Consider the following 19,714-nt stretch of genomic DNA (forward strand, 5'->3'; position numbering starts at 1 on the left):
GTGGAACAATATAGAAAGAGAGAACAGCATAACTCCATGACACAGCCAAGCGACAGATTCTCCGACGTTTCCAGCCAAGGGCCAGCCATCCTCTGTCTCAGGTGAACAACCACACTAACAAGATCACCTCCTCTGCAGGCTAAATAGAGTTTAGGCAAACCTAGAGCCCAAAACAGCTGCCCTGCTGGCTCGGGGGCTCTCTCGGCGGCTGGAGCCGTGCCCGACAGGCCATTTCGAACCTTGCCCCGACGGCAGGGGAGGGAGCACAGAGCGCGGAGCTCCTGCAGCGGGGCAGCACCGGCGGCTCCGAGCCTCCCCTCACGGCCGCCGCCCCTCAGGGCCCGCCCGCCGCCATCTTGCGGCACCGGCGGCGCCCGGGCCCCGCGCGGCCACGAGGGACGGCTGCCTCGGGGGCGGGTCGGGCGCCGCGCCGGCCGTGGGGAAGACCCCCGGGTGGTTCTGGGGACCGGAGATCGCGGGGCCCGGAGGTGCCGGGGCCGGCAGAGCCCCGGACACGCTCTGAGGGGACAATGGCGGCGTCGGGGTCGCCAAGGCGACCGCCCGCCCCGACCCCGGGAGCGGAGCCGCCGCTCAGAACCGCTCTCCCTCCGCTGCCCCGCCCCGGCTCCTCCCGGCCGCCTCCGCCTCGCGCCCGCGCTCCCGATTGGCCGCTGCCGCCCGGCCGGGCTGCGATTGGCGCGGGAGCGCGCGGGCCGCGGGTGCGCGCGCAGGCCGGTCCCCTCCGGGCACGCACCGTCCCTTATAGGCACGCGAGCCCCCGCAGCCGCGGACATGTCGGTGTCCCCCGTGAAGCGGCAGAAGATGGAGTCGGCGCTGGACCAGCTCAAGCACCACACCACGGTGGTGGCCGACACCGGGGATTTCAACGGTGAGAGGCGGCGCGAGGGGATCCCGTCACCGCAGCTTCTCCCGAGCCCCCTCTCCCGCCCCCTTCACGGAGAGTGGGCGCGCCCGGCCGAAGGGGCGCGCGCTGGGGGGAGCGAACCACCCGGAGCGGGGCGGGGGGAGGCGCTCGGTGGCGGCGCCTTGGTCCCCGTCCCGGGGCAGATCCCGCCCCGGCGGGACATTTTCCAGACCCTCCCGGGAGCTTCTCCCAGTCTGCCCTCGAGGGTGCCCTGACCACCGCGTTCAGCTCTGCGTGCTGTCAGACTCAGGCCAGGCTCTGCTGTGCTGAGGAATTCGGGTTTTCTTCCAGTGACCTGGCTAGATCTGGGACGTGTTTGGGGTTTTTCCAAACTCAAGGCAACCCGGTCCAGCGGAGGATGTCGCTGCCCCTGGCAGGGGGTGAAACTGGACAATCTTTAAGGCCGCTTCCAGCCTAATAGTTACAGGATTATGTAAAAATAACGCCAGAGTGCTTTTGTTTCCCTTATCTGCTGAGAATGAGCCAGCACCCTCCTTTCTGAGAAAGGGAAGTGGCCTTCGATTAAAAAGCCACTTGTTCCCAACTGTCACTGCCTGGCCTGGCACGGACACGGAACCTTCTCGGTCCATCAGAGCCAAGAACTCCCTCGCTGGGTGTCTCTGGGTTGTGTAGAGCAGCCCTTGAATCCTGTCCTGTCCTCAGCAGGCCTGCAGTAATCCTTCCACCGCTTGCCTAATCCTGTTGGTGTAAGAGTAAACAATCCTGAACGGCCACTGTCAAATGTCTTAAGACTACTGAACTTAAGGTGGAGAGAGCACAGGGGTGGCAACAGCTCAGACACAGGAAAAAAACAAACCTCCAGGATGGCCAAGGGGTAGTTTGCGTGCAGGCACGGTAAGGACTGCAGAATATCCCACAGGTATCGAGTCCAGCTCCTGGGCCTGCTCAGGACATCCCCAAGTTGGTCTCTGGGCTGCTCTTACCAGCTGGGGGTTATTCTTAGGGTTCTAACAAGGCAAGAGCCTTACCTGGCTCGCTCCTGGCAGGTTAAGCCCTGGTGGAGGTGAAGGTGGTTGTTGCTGCTGCCGGTTCCCAGTGGTGTTTGTAGAAGGTGTCAGGACAGGTGCTTTAAGCAGTACCCGCGTGAATTGAAGTTCTGAAGGAGCTGTTTGTATGGAGTGGACCTCACTCCAGGATGCTGATCATTGCCTGGGAGGGATCTGTGACAAAACAAGGCTTATTTTTAGTACAGCTGCACTCTCTCACTTGGTGTTTCACCCCTGTGCAGAAATGCAGAGGAGAAGGGGCTGGTAATAACAGATTTTGTTATTTTTTAACATTTTAATTGTGTTGTTGAAACTGCTGAGCGGCCTGCAGAGGCTCTGCCCTGTTTACCCTGGTGCCAGGCTGTGACTAGAGCCAGACAATGTGTGCCACAGCCTGCTGGAGCAAAACCTGGCATCACCTGGAACAGGCGTAGTCCAGGGCTTAGGGTAAGACAAGGGTCAAGTCTCTTCCTGGTAGGACAAGGAAATGAGAAGAGCAGATACTGAGAAACTGCAGCTGTGTGGAAAAGGTTTAAAAAGCAGTAAGAAGAGGTGTTGGAACCTCACAGGTGAATTCACCTGTCCTGGCCCCATCAGTTGGACACAAACAAAAGCCTGAATTTCTGACTGCTTGAAGGGAAGGTCCCCTGTTCTTTATTCCCCTCTGTGATTCCTGGAGCTCAGCTATGCTGGTTGGGATGAAGTTTGGAAATCAGCACTACTTCTCTCCATCCGTCATTTCTACAGGTTTATACTTTTGGGCAATTTCTGTAGTTTATAAACTTAAAAGTTTGCTGTATCTTGTGACTGCAGCCCAGTTGCTCTGTGCTGTGGCACAAACCAGCCTTGAGGCGGTGTTTAAACACCACTGATGTGCTCTGTCATTAACAAGTGCTTACATTCTCACCTGGTTGAGCAAAACCCTTCTGATTTCTCAGGCTGGCTGGCCGTTTCAAACAGGCTGGTTTTCTTCCCTTAGCCATAGATGAGTACAAGCCCCTGGATGCCACCACAAACCCCTCCCTGATCCTTGCTGCGGCTCAGATGCCGGCATACCAGAAGCTTGTGGATGATGCTGTTGCCTACGGGAAGAAGCTTGGTGGGTAAGTAAAGAGGGGTTTCCTCTCCTATATTTAAAACAGACCTATATTTAAAATGCCTTCTTTATATACAAGCAATGTATTGGGGTTTCCCCCTCGTGTACTCGTGGGTTTGTCTCCTGCCTCAAAAGGCCTCAACACTTGGAGAAAAATTCCTCACGCCCATTCCAGATGTGCATCCTCATTTCCCAGCTCACACCTGGCCCTCCTTGCTCAGGAAAGCAACAGCACTACAGGAAAGAGTGTCCAAAGGCTAATCCTACTGGCAGAACAGAAATGGCTCATTTGAACTCTGGAATTTAATGTTAAATGGGCTGTGAAATTTGATCTTCAAATCCACAGCCAAGTGTAAACTTGCCCGTTTTTTACCCCCATAAATGCTTTTGCTCTTTGTGCTTTTCAGGTCAGAAGAGGAGCAGATCAAAAATGCTTCTGACAAACTTTTTGTATTATTTGGAGCTGAAATCCTGAAGAGGATACCTGGCCGTGTGTCCACAGAAGTAGATGCAAGGTTGGCTCTTTTCCCTCTAGGTTATCCTGGATATTTGTAAATACAAAAAGTAACCTGAGTTGGAGAAAGATTTTTGCCTAGGAGACCAGTGGGAATTACATTATTAATAATAAAGAGTGTGGATTTCCCTTAGTTTGACTAGAACTCTGTAACAAAAACAAGTAGCACTGACCTTGGATTTTCATAATCTTCCTCTTGCTGCTTAAGCAAGGGAAACCTCACACTTCCAGTCGTCGTTTTGCTAATTCTCTTCTACGCGATAATACCTGCTCAATTTAGCAAGAGATCTGTTTGAACAGTTTTTTCCAAGACTTGCACAGGACTTGGCTGTTAACTTGCTCAGTGCCAATTTTTGTTAATGCTCAGCTTCTGAATTCATTATGAGAAAATTCCCTCTCCAAGGGCTGACAGTCCAGGAGGGATCTGAGAACACAAACCTGCTGTTGGCATGTAAATGCTGATAAAACAGGACAGTGTTTTCCCATGGGGCCTTGGGGCAGAGAATTTAAAAAAAAATAATAAATCAGTTTTAAACAATGCTGCTCTTGCCTTAAAGGTTGTCCTTTGATAAGGAAGGAATGATTCAAAGGGCGAGGCGCCTCATCGACCTCTACAAGGAAGTAGGGGTTGGTAAAGATCGGATTCTCATCAAGCTCTCTTCAACGTGGGAAGGAATCCAGGCTGGCAGGTAAGGCTGCGTGTGCCTGGTGTGCTGATTCACGGCATGCTCCTGCCTGTCCACAGGCACTGACACCGCATTCTGCACTTGAATAAACAGCAGTGCTGAAAGCACGCCATGGGGAAGTCTGTCATGAGCACAGAAGGTGCCCTGCCACAGCTTGCTGTTGAAATAGGCAAAGTTTCTTCATACGAGGGCCACAGTTTCCTGAAATACCCTGCTAAGCTGGCTGCATTTGGCTAGAGGAACAGCATTAATAAAGCAGAGTTTGGCAGTACGAAACATTTGCTGTTAGCTGACAACTTTAAAGCTTTCTGAGTGCACCCCATTCCTAAATTAACTCACGGAATTCAGTAGTTTGAACTTAGCAGCTTGTTCCTGAATATTAATTCTTTAGGTGAGCAAAGTGCTGTTCTAAGCCAGCCTGTGTCTGCAGGGTTCTGGAGGCCGAGTATGGGATTCACTGCAACATGACCTTGCTGTTCTCCTTTGCTCAGGCTGTTGCCTGTGCTGAAGCTGGAGTTACTCTGATTTCCCCGTTCGTGGGACGGATCCTGGACTGGTACGTTGCAAATGGAGACAAGAAAACCTATGAGCCTTCAGAGGATCCAGGTGAGCGCACTGCCGAGAAAACAACAGCTGCTCAAACAGTTTCCTCATAAAAATCCTCTTATGGCAAATGCTGGGTTTGAGCATGTTCTAAATAATCACTAAATAAAGTTGCTGGTTTCTACTTGTAGGAGTGAAGAGTGTCACCAAGATCTATAACTACTACAAAAAGTTTGGCTACAAAACCATCGTGATGGGCGCCTCGTTTCGCAACACGGGCCAGATCAAAGCGCTCACGGGCTGTGACTATCTCACCATTTCACCCAAGCTCCTGGCAGAGCTCAGCAAAGAGCACGTCAAGCTAACTCCCACACTCAGTGTCAAAGAGGGTGAGTCTGCTCCTGGGGGCTTGTTCTGACTTCCTTTCTTCTGCAGTGTTGGGAGTCTGGGGTTCTGGTCAGTGCTGCGGCGCTAGCTGCCATCCTGCTTTAGGGATAATCAAATTTCCTGGAGGAAATACTGTAGCCTCAGAAGGAAATACTGTAGCCTCAGTACAATATCACTGCTACAACTGCTGACACTGAGCACCAATTGACTACAATGGGTTTGGAGTGTGCTTCCATACTCTGCACCATGGAACAGGCAGAGAAGAGGAAAGTTAACCTGCAGATGCTCAGGATGAAATTTTACTGAACAGTGGCAAAGATGCCAAACTTGATTTCATCTTAATCTCTAGACATTCCAAGAGGTTTTTTCCCTCCAGAAATTAGAAACTAGTCATACACAAGACTGAGTCACTTGATCTGGTGACACTGTGCCACGATGGCTTGGAATCCTTGTTCACATTACACTACTTCAAGCCCAGGTTGGATGGGGCTTGGAACAATCTGGAATAGTAGATGGTGTCCCTGCTGGTGGAACTGAATGGGCTTTAAGGTTCCTTTCCACCCAAATAATTCAAGGGTTCTCTGATGCTCTCCCTTTTCTGCAGCCTCATTAAAATGCTGGTTTGCATCTCAAAGCAGCTCTGTGCACAGCTGTAGCCATGGGTTGCTGCCCACAGGCTGCTGCTGGCCTGGGAGCCTGCTATCAAGCAAGCTTTTGTTAGTTCTTGCCAAATAATCAAAGCCCTGATTGTTCAGAATATTTGCTTAGAATGTCTCACTGCTGTGGGGTGGTTACACAATTCCTTAGAATAGGCCTGGAATTGCTGTGCCATTCTGCAGCAGGTACAAGATAATGACACGCACAAACACTGTTTTAAGATAAACTGATTTATTAAGCTACCTTTTTCTTTCCTCTTTGTTCTCCTCCAGCCATATCAGGAGCACTTTCAATCTCACATCCCAGACTGTGCTCCTGCAGCAAGTCATACTGAAAGTATTAAAATTTTTCCAACACCTAGAAATGGTCAGCACTCAAGACAATTTCAGGAAGTGTGAATTTGATAAGAATCTGATCACCTGGTCTGTTTCTTTTTCTACTTCTCCCGCACAGCTCAGGCGTGTGATCTTGAGAAGATCCACCTGGACGAGAAGGCATTCCGCTGGCACCACAACGAAGACCAAATGGCTGTGGAAAAGCTCTCCGATGGCATCAGGAGATTTGCTGCAGATGCAGTTAAGCTGGAGAGGATGTTAAAGGTAGATATCATGCTCCTCCCCTGTACTGCAGCCAGCCTGGTGTGGCTGAGGATTAAACACGTCTGGGCACGTCTTTGGACAGGTTATGTAGGACAGGGCACCTAAATTCAGTGAACTTGGTAAGCCTCACTGCACGCCAAGAAAGAATTGGTGCCAGGTGTGGGCCACGCCTGCAGCTTGAGCCTCAGGACTGGCAGCTCATGGGGATAACTGTCAAAGGGAGAAGTCCCTTAAATCTGATTCTGAGCTGCCAGCAGCAGCACAGGACACAAATAATCTGCAGGCAGTGAGCTGGAAGTACATCATGTTTGTACTTGCAGGCACTAAGAAGGAGCAGATCTGCTGTCAAAGTCTTATGTTAGATTGTGGAGAGGCTTTCACATAGGATTCATCAAACTGTGTTTTTTGGGGAAGAAATTCTCAGTATACCTGATCTGGGCACTTGGTGACTGGCAGCTCCTTGCAGCATTCCCAAACTCTTACTCAGCTGTGCTTTGTTCATTCTTTTTCTAGGAGCGAATGTTCAGCACTGAAAATGGAAAATAAAAAAGAAAAAATAATAATCAGCATTTCCCTGAGTGCTCCAAGCCGAGGTGGATCACCTGAGGTTCAGTGGATGTACAAATGTCTTACCTGTACAAGTATCATGCTGTGTATGGATAGATTTCTGTATCATGCTTTTTTTTTTTTATCAATTTGCAAAGGGACAAATGGAATTTAAATTTTTGTGGCACTTTTGTCAATACATGCAAATTAAAACCGACTTGCCTTGTAACATGGTCGATTCATTGCCGCAGGAGACACCTGATTAAATTTTAGTTTTCAAATTCCTTATTAAGTCTTCAGTTCTAAGACATTAAAGAACACAGTTTTTAATTTCAGGTTGTTTTAAAGAGCAAGCACAGATTTCACAAGCCCCTCTTGGTCCAAAACCCACCAACACTCCTGTGAGACACATATGTATGTCAAAATAGATATGTGTATCTTATTTGTTTATATAGAGCCTGTTCTATGAAGAGTAGACAAGAACAAGAGATAGGACAAGAAGGAAACGGCCTCAAGTTGAGCCAGGGAAGGTTTAGATTGGATATTAGGGAACATTTCTTCACTGAAAGCTGCCAAGCTGGCACAGCTGCCCAGGGCTGAGTCCCCATCCCTGGAGAGATTTAAAGGCACATGGATGTGGCACCTGGGGACAGGGATAGTGGTGGCCTTGGCAGTGCAGGAGGAAGGGCTGGACTTGATGGTCTCAGCAGTCCTTTCCAACCTCAGTGATTCATTCCATGGTTCTAAGAGATCCCTGCTTACACATAGATGCAATTTGATGTTTCCTGAAAAAGCTGCCTGAACTTACAACAAAGGGAGCAAAGGCAGCAGTGTGGCTCCAGCACTGATAGCCACGTGCTCTGTCCAGACCAAGGGAGGCACTGATCCTCCCCACAGTGTGACACAGCAGCTCTGCTGTCAGCACATCCAGAACAGCCTGGGAACTGCTGTTCCAGCCAAAGGGACAGCCAGCTACTATCAGACACAGACAGCTGGTGCTGCCCTCCCAGCCTGCCCTGGGAATAGTGCCAGTCTGCCACAGGGAGGTGAAATCCCCAGGGGACTCATCCAGGCCCTCTGTCCTACAGCTGTGGGGAAGAGGGGAAGCAGACCAGACTGCCCAAATGGAAGTGACCTTTTCTTCCTGTCAAAGTCAAGCCAGCACTAAAAGTTTGACCCTGCCCCTCCCTACAGCCATTGGACCCTCCACTGCACATCCCTTCTCAATTTAACCTATTTTGCATTTTTCACACTTACTAAACCGAGAATTCCAACAGAGATTCCTAGAATGGTTTGGGTTGGAAGGGACCATGAAGACCATCTCATTCCATCCCCCTGCCTTGAGCAGGCTGCTGTGCTCTAACACCACACACTGCAGCCACCAGGGCAGGGGAGGGATTCAGGCACGCAGAATTTGGGTACTTGGTGCTATCAAACTGGCTGGTCAGAGGCTTGGAGCCTCTGGAATAAATGCCCCTTCTTCCCCCTGAGTGAGGCAAGAACCTTCACGTACATGGAATCTGTCCCTTCACACAGCTGAGATGCAACTGGGTCAGTAACACCGGGGAGCTCAAATGAAACTGAAGCATTGCAGAAGGTGATCAAGAGAGAAGGAAATACTGCAGTGAAAGAGGAAAAAGAGGTAGGAAAAGGTACCTGAGCCTTATTCCACTTACCAACAGATGCCTCTCAAGAGCTGAGGAGACAAGAGGGGTCACGGGGTCAGTCACGGGATCCCTTCCTTCCTGTGGTGGCAGCTGGCGTTTCCTCCTCAGCGCTGGGGTTCTTTCTCTGCAGCACAGATGGATGTTGTGAGGGGGCCTGACATCCGTGGCTAAGCCACAAAGTCCACATCCTTTCTGAAATGGTGAAAAAAAACAAACCAAGCACCACATAAACCTTCAGCTTGTACAGCTCTTTAGTCGGTCACACAAAGTGTGTTCACTCCTTCACTCTTCCTCAACTTCCCCTTTCTTCAGCACATGGAGGGATCTCTCCCAGGGCCCTGTCTGTGCCCTGCTTACAAACTCCTCCTGGGATTTCCCAGATCTCCATACCTCCTCAGATTAAGAAATCAGGAGATGTCTCCTGTCTGCCAGGAAGGTTTGTGGCTCTCAGTCACAAGGACAGGACTCAGGAATTAGGGGCAGACACAACGTGTCTGTTTGGAGAAATCCTGAAGAATCAATAGATAAACTTTAAAGCACTGATTTTAAAATGAAAGCACCTTTCCCAACCTTTCCTTGTGGTGGCTGCTCTCTGATTCCAACATCCAGCTCTGTGCAGACACACAAAGCTTGGAGGGAGATTAGAAAAGCTTTTCCTTCCTCCTCCAGCCATGCCTTGCATCCCATCACACACTGTGGTTAAGGGAGACACACTGCTGCTCCCAGCACCTCCTCCACTCTTGACACGGGGTACAGGGAAGCAGAGCTGTTGGAAGAACAGACACAATAAGTACATCCATTTATATTCATCTTCCCAACATGGAATTTAATTTAAAATTAGTGCTCAGATTCACTGGTTACATCTATCCAATACAGCCATCACAGGCCAGTATGGATGGCACCAAACCCAGACAGTTCCATTAGAAAATTTAAAGTAAATCAGGACCAAAGAGGCACTTTCATCTCTTCTGGCCCTTGTTTGAATGCACGCAAGATGAACAAACCAGAATATTCCATTAAAAAAAGAATTTTTTTCAAGATTATATTGTAGAAGCTCCAAGGAAAGAATCTTAATTAAATATGTTAATACACAAATTGAATGCTGGTATGACCAACAACCACCAGCTGCAGACAGGGCCAGAGCTCAAACATCTCATCAGGATCCTCAAAAACACAGAAACTGACATCATATCCACAGGCAGGTCTTGGGGCTCTGTTTTCCAGAGGCAGGCAGTTTCCCAACTGCTGCACCAGCACCCCTCTTCCCAGCTCAGGCGTAAACCTGCCAGGAAAGGCTCCCATACCTTAGGGATGGTGGGCTGTCGGTGAAGAAATCCTTTGTGGGGTGCAGGACAGCAGTGCTCCTTTACAGCTGTGAGCCAACATCCAAGAAAACTCCTCATCCCTTTGGATTCATCCTGCTCCACGTGCTGCAGAGGCACTCTGATGCTTCTAGCAGCTACCTCTATATCTGCCTGTAAAAACATCAGAGGAAAACAGAGGATGTGGTCCCAGCTAGGCCAGAGAAGAGGTAACACTGTGAATCCTAAAAAAAAAAAAAAATCAGCAAAACTCTAGAAAATAAAACCAAACCCCCAGCCAAATAAATAAAACAATGAAAGCCACCAGCTGGATGTTACCAGGAACAGATTTCCAAGGAAACAAGCCTGCCTGGTAGCATTCCTAGGACCAAAGCAACGAGCACTGCACAGCACAATGCTGAAACAATAAAGGTTTGTGTGGGATGAAAATCTCCCAAATTTGAAGGTTTTCAATTCTTTGGGAAAGAAAGAAGAGAGACAAAAACCCCTCAGTATAAACACCACTGCTTGGATGCCTGGGATGGGATTGTTCACAGGGCTCCTCAGCTGGACCAGGCACAAGGTACAGAAGATACAAACTGAGGTACCTAGATCCTTCCCACGGGAAGTTTAAAATGAAAGAATTATCCAAAACCCCTTGCTCTTTGTGTAATGCCACTTCATGATTTTAGTTGATGTAAATACCTTTTAGGTAAAAGAAAATACCAAATAAACTATCAAGTTTTACGTTTGTAGAAAAAAAATTAACATGGAAAATGAATAGAATAAAACTTTCCTGAACATACCTGGATGACATTCAACAACTTCGTGTTTCCTATGTTCATTTGTTCTTCTTTTCCCATAGTTTTTTTGAACAATTTTTTCCAATCCCTGGCTAAAATTGGTACAAGAACTTAAGAGCTATCATCACTAATAGCCAGGGGAAGTTTAGGTTGGATATCAGGGAAAATTTCTTCATGGAAAGGGACATCAAGCACTGGAATAGGCTGCCCAGGGCAGTGGTAGAGTCACCACCCCTGGAAGGGTTCAGAAAACACATGGATGTGATACCTGAGGTTGAGTGGTGAACATGGTGGTGGCGCTGCACTGACGCTTGGACTTGATCTTAAAAGCTCTTTTCCAACCCAAATTCCACGATTCTATGACTCGGGTGGCTTCCAGCTTGTCAGCACGACTCGTGCAGGTGACACAATCCAGCCCACCACATCCAGAGCCACCTCACACAGCTGCTGGCCCACACCCGCACTCCTCACCTCTCCAGCCACTTGCTGCCTGACCACACCTTTCTCCCCCATTTTCCCAAGAGCAACTTCCTGGTGATGGGAAAGAGTGAAAATACACACAGGAACTCATCTTTTTTCTGCTCCCATACGGGAGGAAAAAGAAAGCACCATCAAGTCCCCAGGCAGTGTGCTTTGTCCAACGTCCTGACAGAGGCACAAGCAGAGCAATTCCAGCAGGTCCCAGATGCCACAAAATATGGGAAAATTGTACAACAGGGGACTGAACAAAGGCTGCAGTGGTCTGAATGCTGTTTGCTCATCTGGCAGCAGATGAACGAGCCTGGACAGAACCTCACTTAAGGAATGAAAACAGGACACGGGGTAGACACCAATGCTCTATTTTTACAGGTAAGCAGAGAAAAGATGTAACAATTTTGGCAAAATCCCATGGAAACCAAGACCCTAAGGAAATACAGTCTCCCACTTCACAAACAAGACGTGGCTTTCCAGACTGAAAGTATTTCCTGATGGTGTCAACACCAAATCCCCAAGATGGCTTGCCAGGAACGAAGATTTAAATTATCAAAGCTAATCGATAATTTAATATCTATCAAAGCACAATTTTCATTTCAAATTATGATTTTAATCTCCATCAATGCCAAAGTTCTGTAAGATGGGCTCCAGAATGCAAGAGAAGACCCAGCACAAGCCACAGCAGTCTTTCTTTTCAAATCCCACTGAATTCTTGAGACAGAGCTAAAAAAAATGGATTTACACAGAAAAGAGAAAATTTCCCTACTTGGTGACTTGTTAGAACCAAAATATTGTAATATCCTGGTAAGAAAATGAAAATATAACCCCATTTCTTTAGGGCACTGAAGAAATGCTGCCCTCAATTCCAAGAGGGAAGGAAAATCAATTATCTGAAAGTTAATTTATCTACTTTCCAATAGTTTTTTTATGTTTGAGCCTGCAACAATTAAAAAAAAATCTCAGTCTGGTTATTCCTTTCCTTGAAGCTCAGGTTCAAGCCACACCTGCAGCTCAGAAGGAAGGAGGAATCCTACAGCTGGTTCCTCAGATGGGACCCACATTAGCCACCTGCATTTTTCAGTGCCCTAGTCCACAAAATTCCAGCAAGAGACAGCAGCAGTGTACTCCCAGACAGGAGAATTTCCAAGAGAACAAAACCCACAACATAAGCAGCACAAAGGAGAACAAATAAACAATTGTAGGACCATGTTAAAAAAAAAGCTGAGCAAACTTTCTGAACACAATTCCAGCCATGTGAACAGGAAGAAAACGAGGGCACGCTGTGCACCAGCACAATGCCAAGCCAGAGCAAGGGCTTCAGCTTCAGCAATTTGTATTCACAGCACCAACTTTTGGGGGGTTTTGAGAAGACAGTTCCCCACATCTGTAAACTGAGGGTCTAGAGAAGCAGTGAGAAAATGGAGCAGCAAAAATATAAGGAAGTGTCCCAGCTGCTTCTGACAACCTCCATCCGTTCCATCCACACAGAACCTGACACGGCCGCTTCACTGCCACAGTCCCTTCAGAGTCCAGGGCAGGGGTTCAGAGGGGTGTTTTATCCAGGTCACAGCCATGGAAATCCTCAGCCTGCTGGCTCTTCATCCATCCTCCTTGCAAACAGACCTTCTCCTTCATTTCCTGCTGAAGGAAACACACCCAGACATGACAGGACCTGTCAGTGCACAGCCAGGACAGGACTGGTACCACACAGTCACCTGAACAAAAGAAGGGGTTTGTGGTTATTCATATGGGCTCTTCTATCTGACAAGATGACGCTCAAACAAGCCAAGCCATTTCCAAAGAAATTAAAGACATTCATTCCCAGAATCCCAAATCAGAGCTGACTCAAAGCCAGCCTGCCAAAGCTCAAGAAACAAGAGCTGTTTCCCTGAACAGAAATGTTTAGTGAAGCCTATTCAGCATTTTACTTCGCCAGCTCCACTGCAGCTGTGCACTTCCCCATACATTTTCATCTTTGTCTTTTATATAATCAAATGCTCTTTGCCAAAAGACACGACTGCCTGGCTGGCTTGATCAAACAGAAGTGACACACACTTCAGCAGAAACCCAAGGGGAAAAACCCCTCCTGAGAGACTGTATTCCTGAAACAAAACAAAAAAAGCTCACCACGGGCTGTTCCCAGTTCTAAAGCCCCCATCTTGCCTCACCTGACATTGCAAAGAATCAGAAGGTTCTGGACAGCAGGAAGGGTGGAATTCTCATTTTGTCCTGTCACCAGGTGCCTGTCCAGCACCACATGGACAGCATCTGGGCTGCTGGCTGAACACAGGAGGAAAAACACAGGGATTGCGTCAGAGGACACGAGCTCAGTGCCAGGATCACACCACTGACAAACCCAACACAACACGTAACTGTTACAGCCAGACAGATTTGCTGGCTGCTGATCTATTACCCCAGCAGAGAGGGGCAGCTCAAGCCCCTCATCCTGAAAAAAACTTCCCTAGGAAATCCTTTTCTGAAAGGACAGGACTGGGCCCTTGATTCAGTTAACAGCAGGTGGGTAAAGCACACATATCAGGAGATTTTCACAATGAAAATCTCAAAGTATGTATTTGAAAGCTACAATCACCTCACAATACAACGTAAACTCATGCCAGACATGAGCTGTGATCACCAGCTACAAAAATTAAACACTCATTTTCTGGCCAGTTACAACACCCCAGTGTGCTCAGATGTACCAGCAACTGCTCAGCACCCCAAACGGAATTTTTAAGTTTCCTCATTCCAGACAGACCCCCAGACTGGTTTGGGTTGGAAGAGATCCTAAAGCTCATCCAGTCCCATCCCCCTGCCACAGGCAGGGGACACCTTCCACTATCCAAGGGTGCTCCAAGCCCTGTCCATATACCAGTGACATACTGGTACATGAGGCAATGGGAATGCCAGATGAGTGGTCCTGCCAGAGTCCTGCTCAGCTGGATACAACCAGCACACAAACACTCATTTCCCAAGGGAGACACAAAATGCCCGTCCCAGACACCAGGCATGACCCACCACTGAATGTAGCTCCAGAATCCTTCACAAAGTCCTCCACAATAATGGACAAACTGGCAAAATTCGGCTGCCTCACCAGCTCGTACACAGAGGGCTGAAATAGATCAAAAGGAAATGAGTTTGGCTGGCTTCTTTACAGAAAAACCAAACAAAACCAGCACATATTTCCTTGAAATTTACATTTCTGTTCCCTCTCCTATTCTCCCAGCCAAATGACCACAAGCAGCTTTGATGGATTTCGTGTAGGGAGCAAACTGGAAACTCTTAAGTGAGTTAAGCAAAGAGGAAATAAGACCACCAAACAATTTCTGAAGGTGTGATCAACTTCAGGAAGGCACAGAGCTGTCTGCCCGTGGCATGGCACACAAATATTTGGACACAGGTGCTGTGCCACCTGCAGAGTCCAAAACCAGTAATCCATGTTGGAATGAATATGGGAAACAGCTTACAGAAAGAAAATTTAGGAGCACTTAGAATTTTAATACACAAAAGGAAGGAACTTAATTTTATGGTTTCCACAGCAACCACAGCTAGGCCACCACACAATTCAAAATATTTCATCATGGGCTGTAACCATCACAGAGAGTCATAAATAATCCTTAACTCACATAGAAGCACATGAGAACACTAACAGCTTTTGTGAGTCACAGAATCTTAATTTCTTAATTTTCCATGTAAATTCTCCACGCTAGAAAGCTGTACTAGGGCAATTTGCATCACTCTGACACGATCAAATGGGCTGTGAGGTCAGAGCACACAAAGTATCAGCAGTAGCTGGCTGCTTTCACTGGCTGTACAAACAGCCTTTTTTCCTAAAACTTCTTCTAACTTTTCTCCAAAGACTCCCTCTACCTTGCAAAAAGAGACAGTACCTTGAGAAATATAACTTATCCCCAGCATCCATCAAACAAACAAACAAAAATTTTTCTAAGTCCTCGACAACAAATGCAAAGAGCTGCAGCAGGAATTTCCAGCTCTTTTTTTTTGCTGCAGTTTCAAGTTTACGGAACAATCCGAGGGAGAGCATTCCCCACATGCCACTTCAGTGGGACAAACCCTTCATGCACTCAGTGCTGGGCCCCTTGTCAAAGACAACTCTGCACAAGCCAAGGGTACCAAACTGATAATTTATATTTACAGGAAGTTCCTGGGTAAGACCAAAACCACCAGAAATCACACCAAAAAAAAAAAAAAAAAAAAAAAAAGGCAAAAAAAGAAAAAAAAAAGCCCCCAAACAGCAAAAACAAGCTAAAAGCTTGACTTACCCCTGTCAGGCTGTATCCCTGGAAAACCCAGGATTTATCCTCATTGGTGGCACAACACAGAGCTGCCACTCCCTGTCCCACAGCACAGATAGGCTCTAAAAAAGAATTAAAGCACATTTGTGAGCATCTCCAAACACTGGAAACACAGGTGTGTGTGGTGAGCCTCATGCTGCCCTCCTGCACTGAAGTTACACTGCACTGATGATGCTCCTTTGGGTTGTAGGGGCTTTCCTGCACACTGCAGTAGTAATTACTACCTATCACAAAAATTGCTACAGTTATTTATTACTATCACAGTAAGAAGAAGAACAAGAATTGCAGCTTTTAACTCCAAGGCCAGAGACAGCTAGCTGCACAAATGCTCAAATGTGGAGCACACCCCAAGGCTTGATTAACTGCAGCCTTAATGATGAACCCAGGACATTCCACCCTCGGCTCTGAGCCTTGAATGTTGCTGATTTGGACAGAGCTGTTTCTGTACCACTGTAAGGCAGCAAATCCTTCTTCTGAGACAAGCTCTGAAAAGCTATTGGCATTGCTTCTTAAGAGACTCTGAGACCTCTTTTTCCTTTTCAAGGCTCCCTTTTTCCTATTTAAGACACATTAGGACACTTTTTTTTTTTTTGGACCTCCTTTTTCCTTTTCAAGACATTTTAGGACACTTTTTTTCTCCTCTAAGTCTCCCTTTCCTTTTTTAAAGGCCCACCAAGACATTTGTTTCCCCCCTTGACATCTCCTTTCTCCTTCCAAGTCTGGAATGCTCTTTAGCCATGCAAACACTCCGAAGTCTCTGGAAGGCCCGAGGCTCCTGCAGAGGCAGCACAGGAGCCCTGTTTCATTTACCCAAGCCCCGAGAATGTTCACCTACTGCTCTCAGTGCTGAAGTGCTGCAGGATCTTGGCCAGGTACCCACTGTTGGCCAGGTCGGTGACAGCCCCGGGGCAGTTTGGGATCAGCAGGGCGTGGTACCGAGTGCCTGGGTGGGAGGAAAGCAGCAGCTGATTGTAGGACAGGTAAAAAACCCAAAAAGCCCGACCATAAATCCACTGCACATTTGGGAAAAAAGGACAAACCCACATAAACCAGTTTAAAATTACCTAAAGAAACCAATAAAGCTACACAGAAGAGAGAAAAAGGTCCTTCTTAGGACAAGGGACACACATTTTTAATGACCAAGGCAAAACTCACAACTGTTCTTTCTGCTGGCTCATACTGCAGCAGAATATTTATTTTTAACAAGTAACAATGCAGTGTGTGCTTATATACGACACAGACATTATTTGTATATGTTACATATACCTTAAAAGAGGATGACCATTCCAAATTAAATAACAAAACTGCAAAGCAGTTGCTTGGACTTCCTCTTAAATAAAAAGCAAACCAACAACTGCAGCTCTTGAAACACAACTTTCCTGCACTTTCCGTGTCATTCTTCCCTGAAATCCTGGTCCTAAGCAGGCCCTGTGTCCCAGCCAGTGGCCCGTGGTGACACCCTTACCATCAATGGACTCCAGCTTGGCGGGGCTGGCGTAGGATTTCATGCGGAAGTCCTGGATCCAGCGCGCGTTGCCCTCGTTCACATCCACGAAGTCCATGGGCTTCCCCTGGGGACAACAATGGTGCACACGCCGTGGTCACCATCAGTGCACAAGCATCCAGGACACTCCTGAAGGATGGCCACGTGGGACTCTGAGATGCTTTCAGCCCTCAAAAAACTGAAGCTTTCCATTTGTCCCGCTGAATTAGTGCTAATAGTTTTCCCTGCACTCTTTGTGGGAACAGATGCTGGACAGAGAAGGGCAAATCCATGCTAGAGAAAGGCTGCGGTCACTTTGGTATTAAAAAACCAGAATTAAACAGGTCCCTTAATGTCTACGGCCAATAAAACACCTCTCAATACATTTATATTTATATTTATATTTATATTTATATTTATATTTACATTTACATTTATATTTACATTTATATTATATTAATTGTGAAAAACGCCAATCACTTGCTTTTAAAATTTAAAAAGTTTAATAGTAATAAAGTTGTTCTTATTATTAAAATAGCAATATAATTAGAGTAATAAAAATTTGGACAATTTGGATTCTGACCATATGAGACAATAAAAACAAAAAGTTGTGGTCTGGGTACCTCTTTCTGGGAAACATAAGCCCGAAAAAGGACACCTGTTAACAGAGGATTAACCTTAACAACCAACAGCCTGTTGCATATTCATACACCTCATACATGATGCATGAATTCCATTCAAACAATGGATTCTGTCTGGTCAGCATCAGCTTCTTCCTCTTAATCCTAACAGCATCTCCAGGGCTGAGCGAGGCAGGAGTGATTTAGAAGTTAGTTTCTTCTGATAATGGAGCAATAAATTCTCTTTCTCTGAAAGATTTAGGTGTCCTGGGGCTGCCATCTCAGTGCGAGTCCTTTCTTTAAAAAAAAGTATCCTACATAGCACAGTTTCTATTTTAACATTATGTTATGACCTAAAACTGTATTTAACATACTACTTAAGAAAATTAATACAGCACAACTTTCTAACATAACACATACAATATTCATTTTAATATTTGCAAAAAGCCAATCATAAAATACGCATTTTTCACATTAATTATATTACTTTTTTTCATTACAACTGAGATATCCATTGGTTTCAGGCTGAAATCCCAGCATTTGTCCATTTTCACTCACCCCAGGTGTTGCCACTTGCAGGTTAAAGGCAGAGCTGGCCAGAGTAAAGCAGTGAAGGAATGACTGGGCTGAAACACCTGGAAAACAGATTCCAACACCTCAGGGAAACAACAGTGATAGTCTAATGCAGGCCACACTTTATCCAGCAAAGTGCACAAGCTTGGGTGTTTGCTCATCTTGAAAGCTCTAGATAATTTCAGAGGATTATTTTGTTATGATTTAATGATTTCAAGACATCAGAAATGTGCAGCCTTCATTACAGGTGAGCTGTGCGCTGAGGAATAGAATCCTGGAATGATTTGGTTGGGAGAGACCCTAAAGCTCATTTCGTACCAACCCCTCGCCATGGGCAGGGACACCTTCCACTGTCCCAGGCTGGCTCCAAGCCCTATCCAAACGGGCCTTGAACACTTCCAGGGATGGGGCAGCCTGCACCAGGGCCTCAGCACCCTCACAGGCAAAGATTCTTTCCCCAGACACCCAATCTGAGCCGACCCTCCTTCCCCTCGGAGCCACTAAAGCCGCAGGCAGAGGAGCCGAGCAGCACAGCTGCACTCGGCGGCCACACCTGCAGCGCAGATGGGCGCCTACGGAAAACCAGCACAGCTGCGCAGGGAGGGAGGGCACACCTGCGGCTGCACAGCCCGGCTGCAGCGGGACACCCGCACGGGACACCCGCACGGGACACCCGCACGGGACACCCGCACGGGACACCCGCACGGGACACCCGCACGGGACACCCGCACGGGACACCCGCACGGGACACCCGCACGGGACACCCGCACGGCAAGGGCTGTGGGCCGGGCACACGCCGCGACAGCCGGGGACGGCACCGCCCCGGCGCTAGGAAGGGAGGGGGAGCGCGGGACGCCCGCAGAGGCCGGAGCGGCGGCTCCCCGCGAAGCGGCGGGGTTCCCCCGAGAGCGTCTCACCCGCGGTGGCGGCGCTGGCCACGATGAGGCAGGAGGGCTTGGCCAGCCGCTCCGACATGGCGGCGCCGGGGCCTGAGGGCAGCGGCGGAGCCTGGCGCGGCCGCGCGTGCGCAGTGCGGGGAGCGCCGAGGGGCGGGGCAAGCGCGCGAAGTCGCGAGCGGGGCGGGAAAGCGCGGGAAGCGCTGAGGGGGCGCTGCCGCCGCCGGCAGCTTCGGGAGCGCTCGGGCGTCCCGGGAATCGCGTAGTGCCATGAACCGTGGGCAACTGTAATTGTTTCCTTATTTCCCCACCTTCGTAAACCTCAGTGTTCCGTTTGTGGGTTTGCATCCGTCATCCCTGTGTGGATTTCATAGGTTTAGCCCTTGCTGGCGGCTGGTGTGTTGCAGACGCAATGCCGTCATAAAATGAAAGGTGTAAAATAAAGACAGCACAATTCTGCTGTCGGCTTGATGTGTTTATTTGAAAGCGTTTAATTTCTAGCCTGGTTTCCTAAAGGAAATGTAGCTTATGCCACCTTTTCTGTCTCTTCAATCACCTGTCTGCCTCCTTTTCTCTCCAGAACTGTGTTCCAAATCTGTCGGCTGGTTAATCTGGATGTTCTTC

General features: G+C 48.0%; 2 protein-coding genes across 5 annotated transcripts; one reads left to right on the forward strand and one right to left on the reverse strand.

Moving 5' to 3' along the window:
- Positions 1-646: 646 nt before the first annotated feature.
- TALDO1 (transaldolase 1) lies at positions 647-7,177 on the forward strand. Its single transcript, XM_038137579.1, has 8 exons — positions 647-889; positions 2,912-3,035; positions 3,436-3,543; positions 4,100-4,231; positions 4,659-4,834; positions 4,963-5,160; positions 6,269-6,414; positions 6,928-7,177. The coding sequence occupies exons 1-8, from the start codon at positions 793-795 to the stop codon at positions 6,958-6,960; spliced, it is 1,014 nt and encodes a 337-aa protein (XP_037993507.1). The 5' UTR covers positions 647-792; the 3' UTR covers positions 6,961-7,177.
- GATD1 (glutamine amidotransferase like class 1 domain containing 1) lies at positions 7,093-19,264 on the reverse strand. Of its 4 annotated transcripts, none has more exons than XM_038137582.1 (10): positions 19,112-19,264; positions 18,180-18,256; positions 16,984-17,089; positions 16,354-16,461; positions 15,486-15,580; positions 14,221-14,314; positions 13,374-13,485; positions 9,932-12,843; positions 9,188-9,393; positions 7,093-8,819 (listed from the first exon to the last, which is right to left on the reverse strand). In XM_038137582.1, exons 1-8 carry the CDS (start codon positions 19,167-19,169, stop codon positions 12,837-12,839), a joined length of 657 nt encoding a protein of 218 aa, XP_037993510.1. In that variant the 5' UTR covers positions 19,170-19,264; the 3' UTR covers positions 7,093-8,819; positions 9,188-9,393; positions 9,932-12,836. The 4 variants fall into 4 exon arrangements, with proteins under 4 accessions (XP_037993510.1, XP_037993509.1, XP_037993508.1 ...); XM_038137581.1 differs by having other exon boundaries at positions 9,198-9,393; positions 9,932-12,846; XM_038137580.1 differs by having other exon boundaries at positions 9,932-12,846.
- Positions 19,265-19,714: the final 450 nt, after the last annotated feature.

Source organism: Motacilla alba, chromosome 5 (genome assembly GCF_015832195.1).
Source record: "Motacilla alba alba isolate MOTALB_02 chromosome 5, Motacilla_alba_V1.0_pri, whole genome shotgun sequence".
NCBI lineage: Eukaryota > Metazoa > Chordata > Aves > Passeriformes > Motacillidae > Motacilla > Motacilla alba.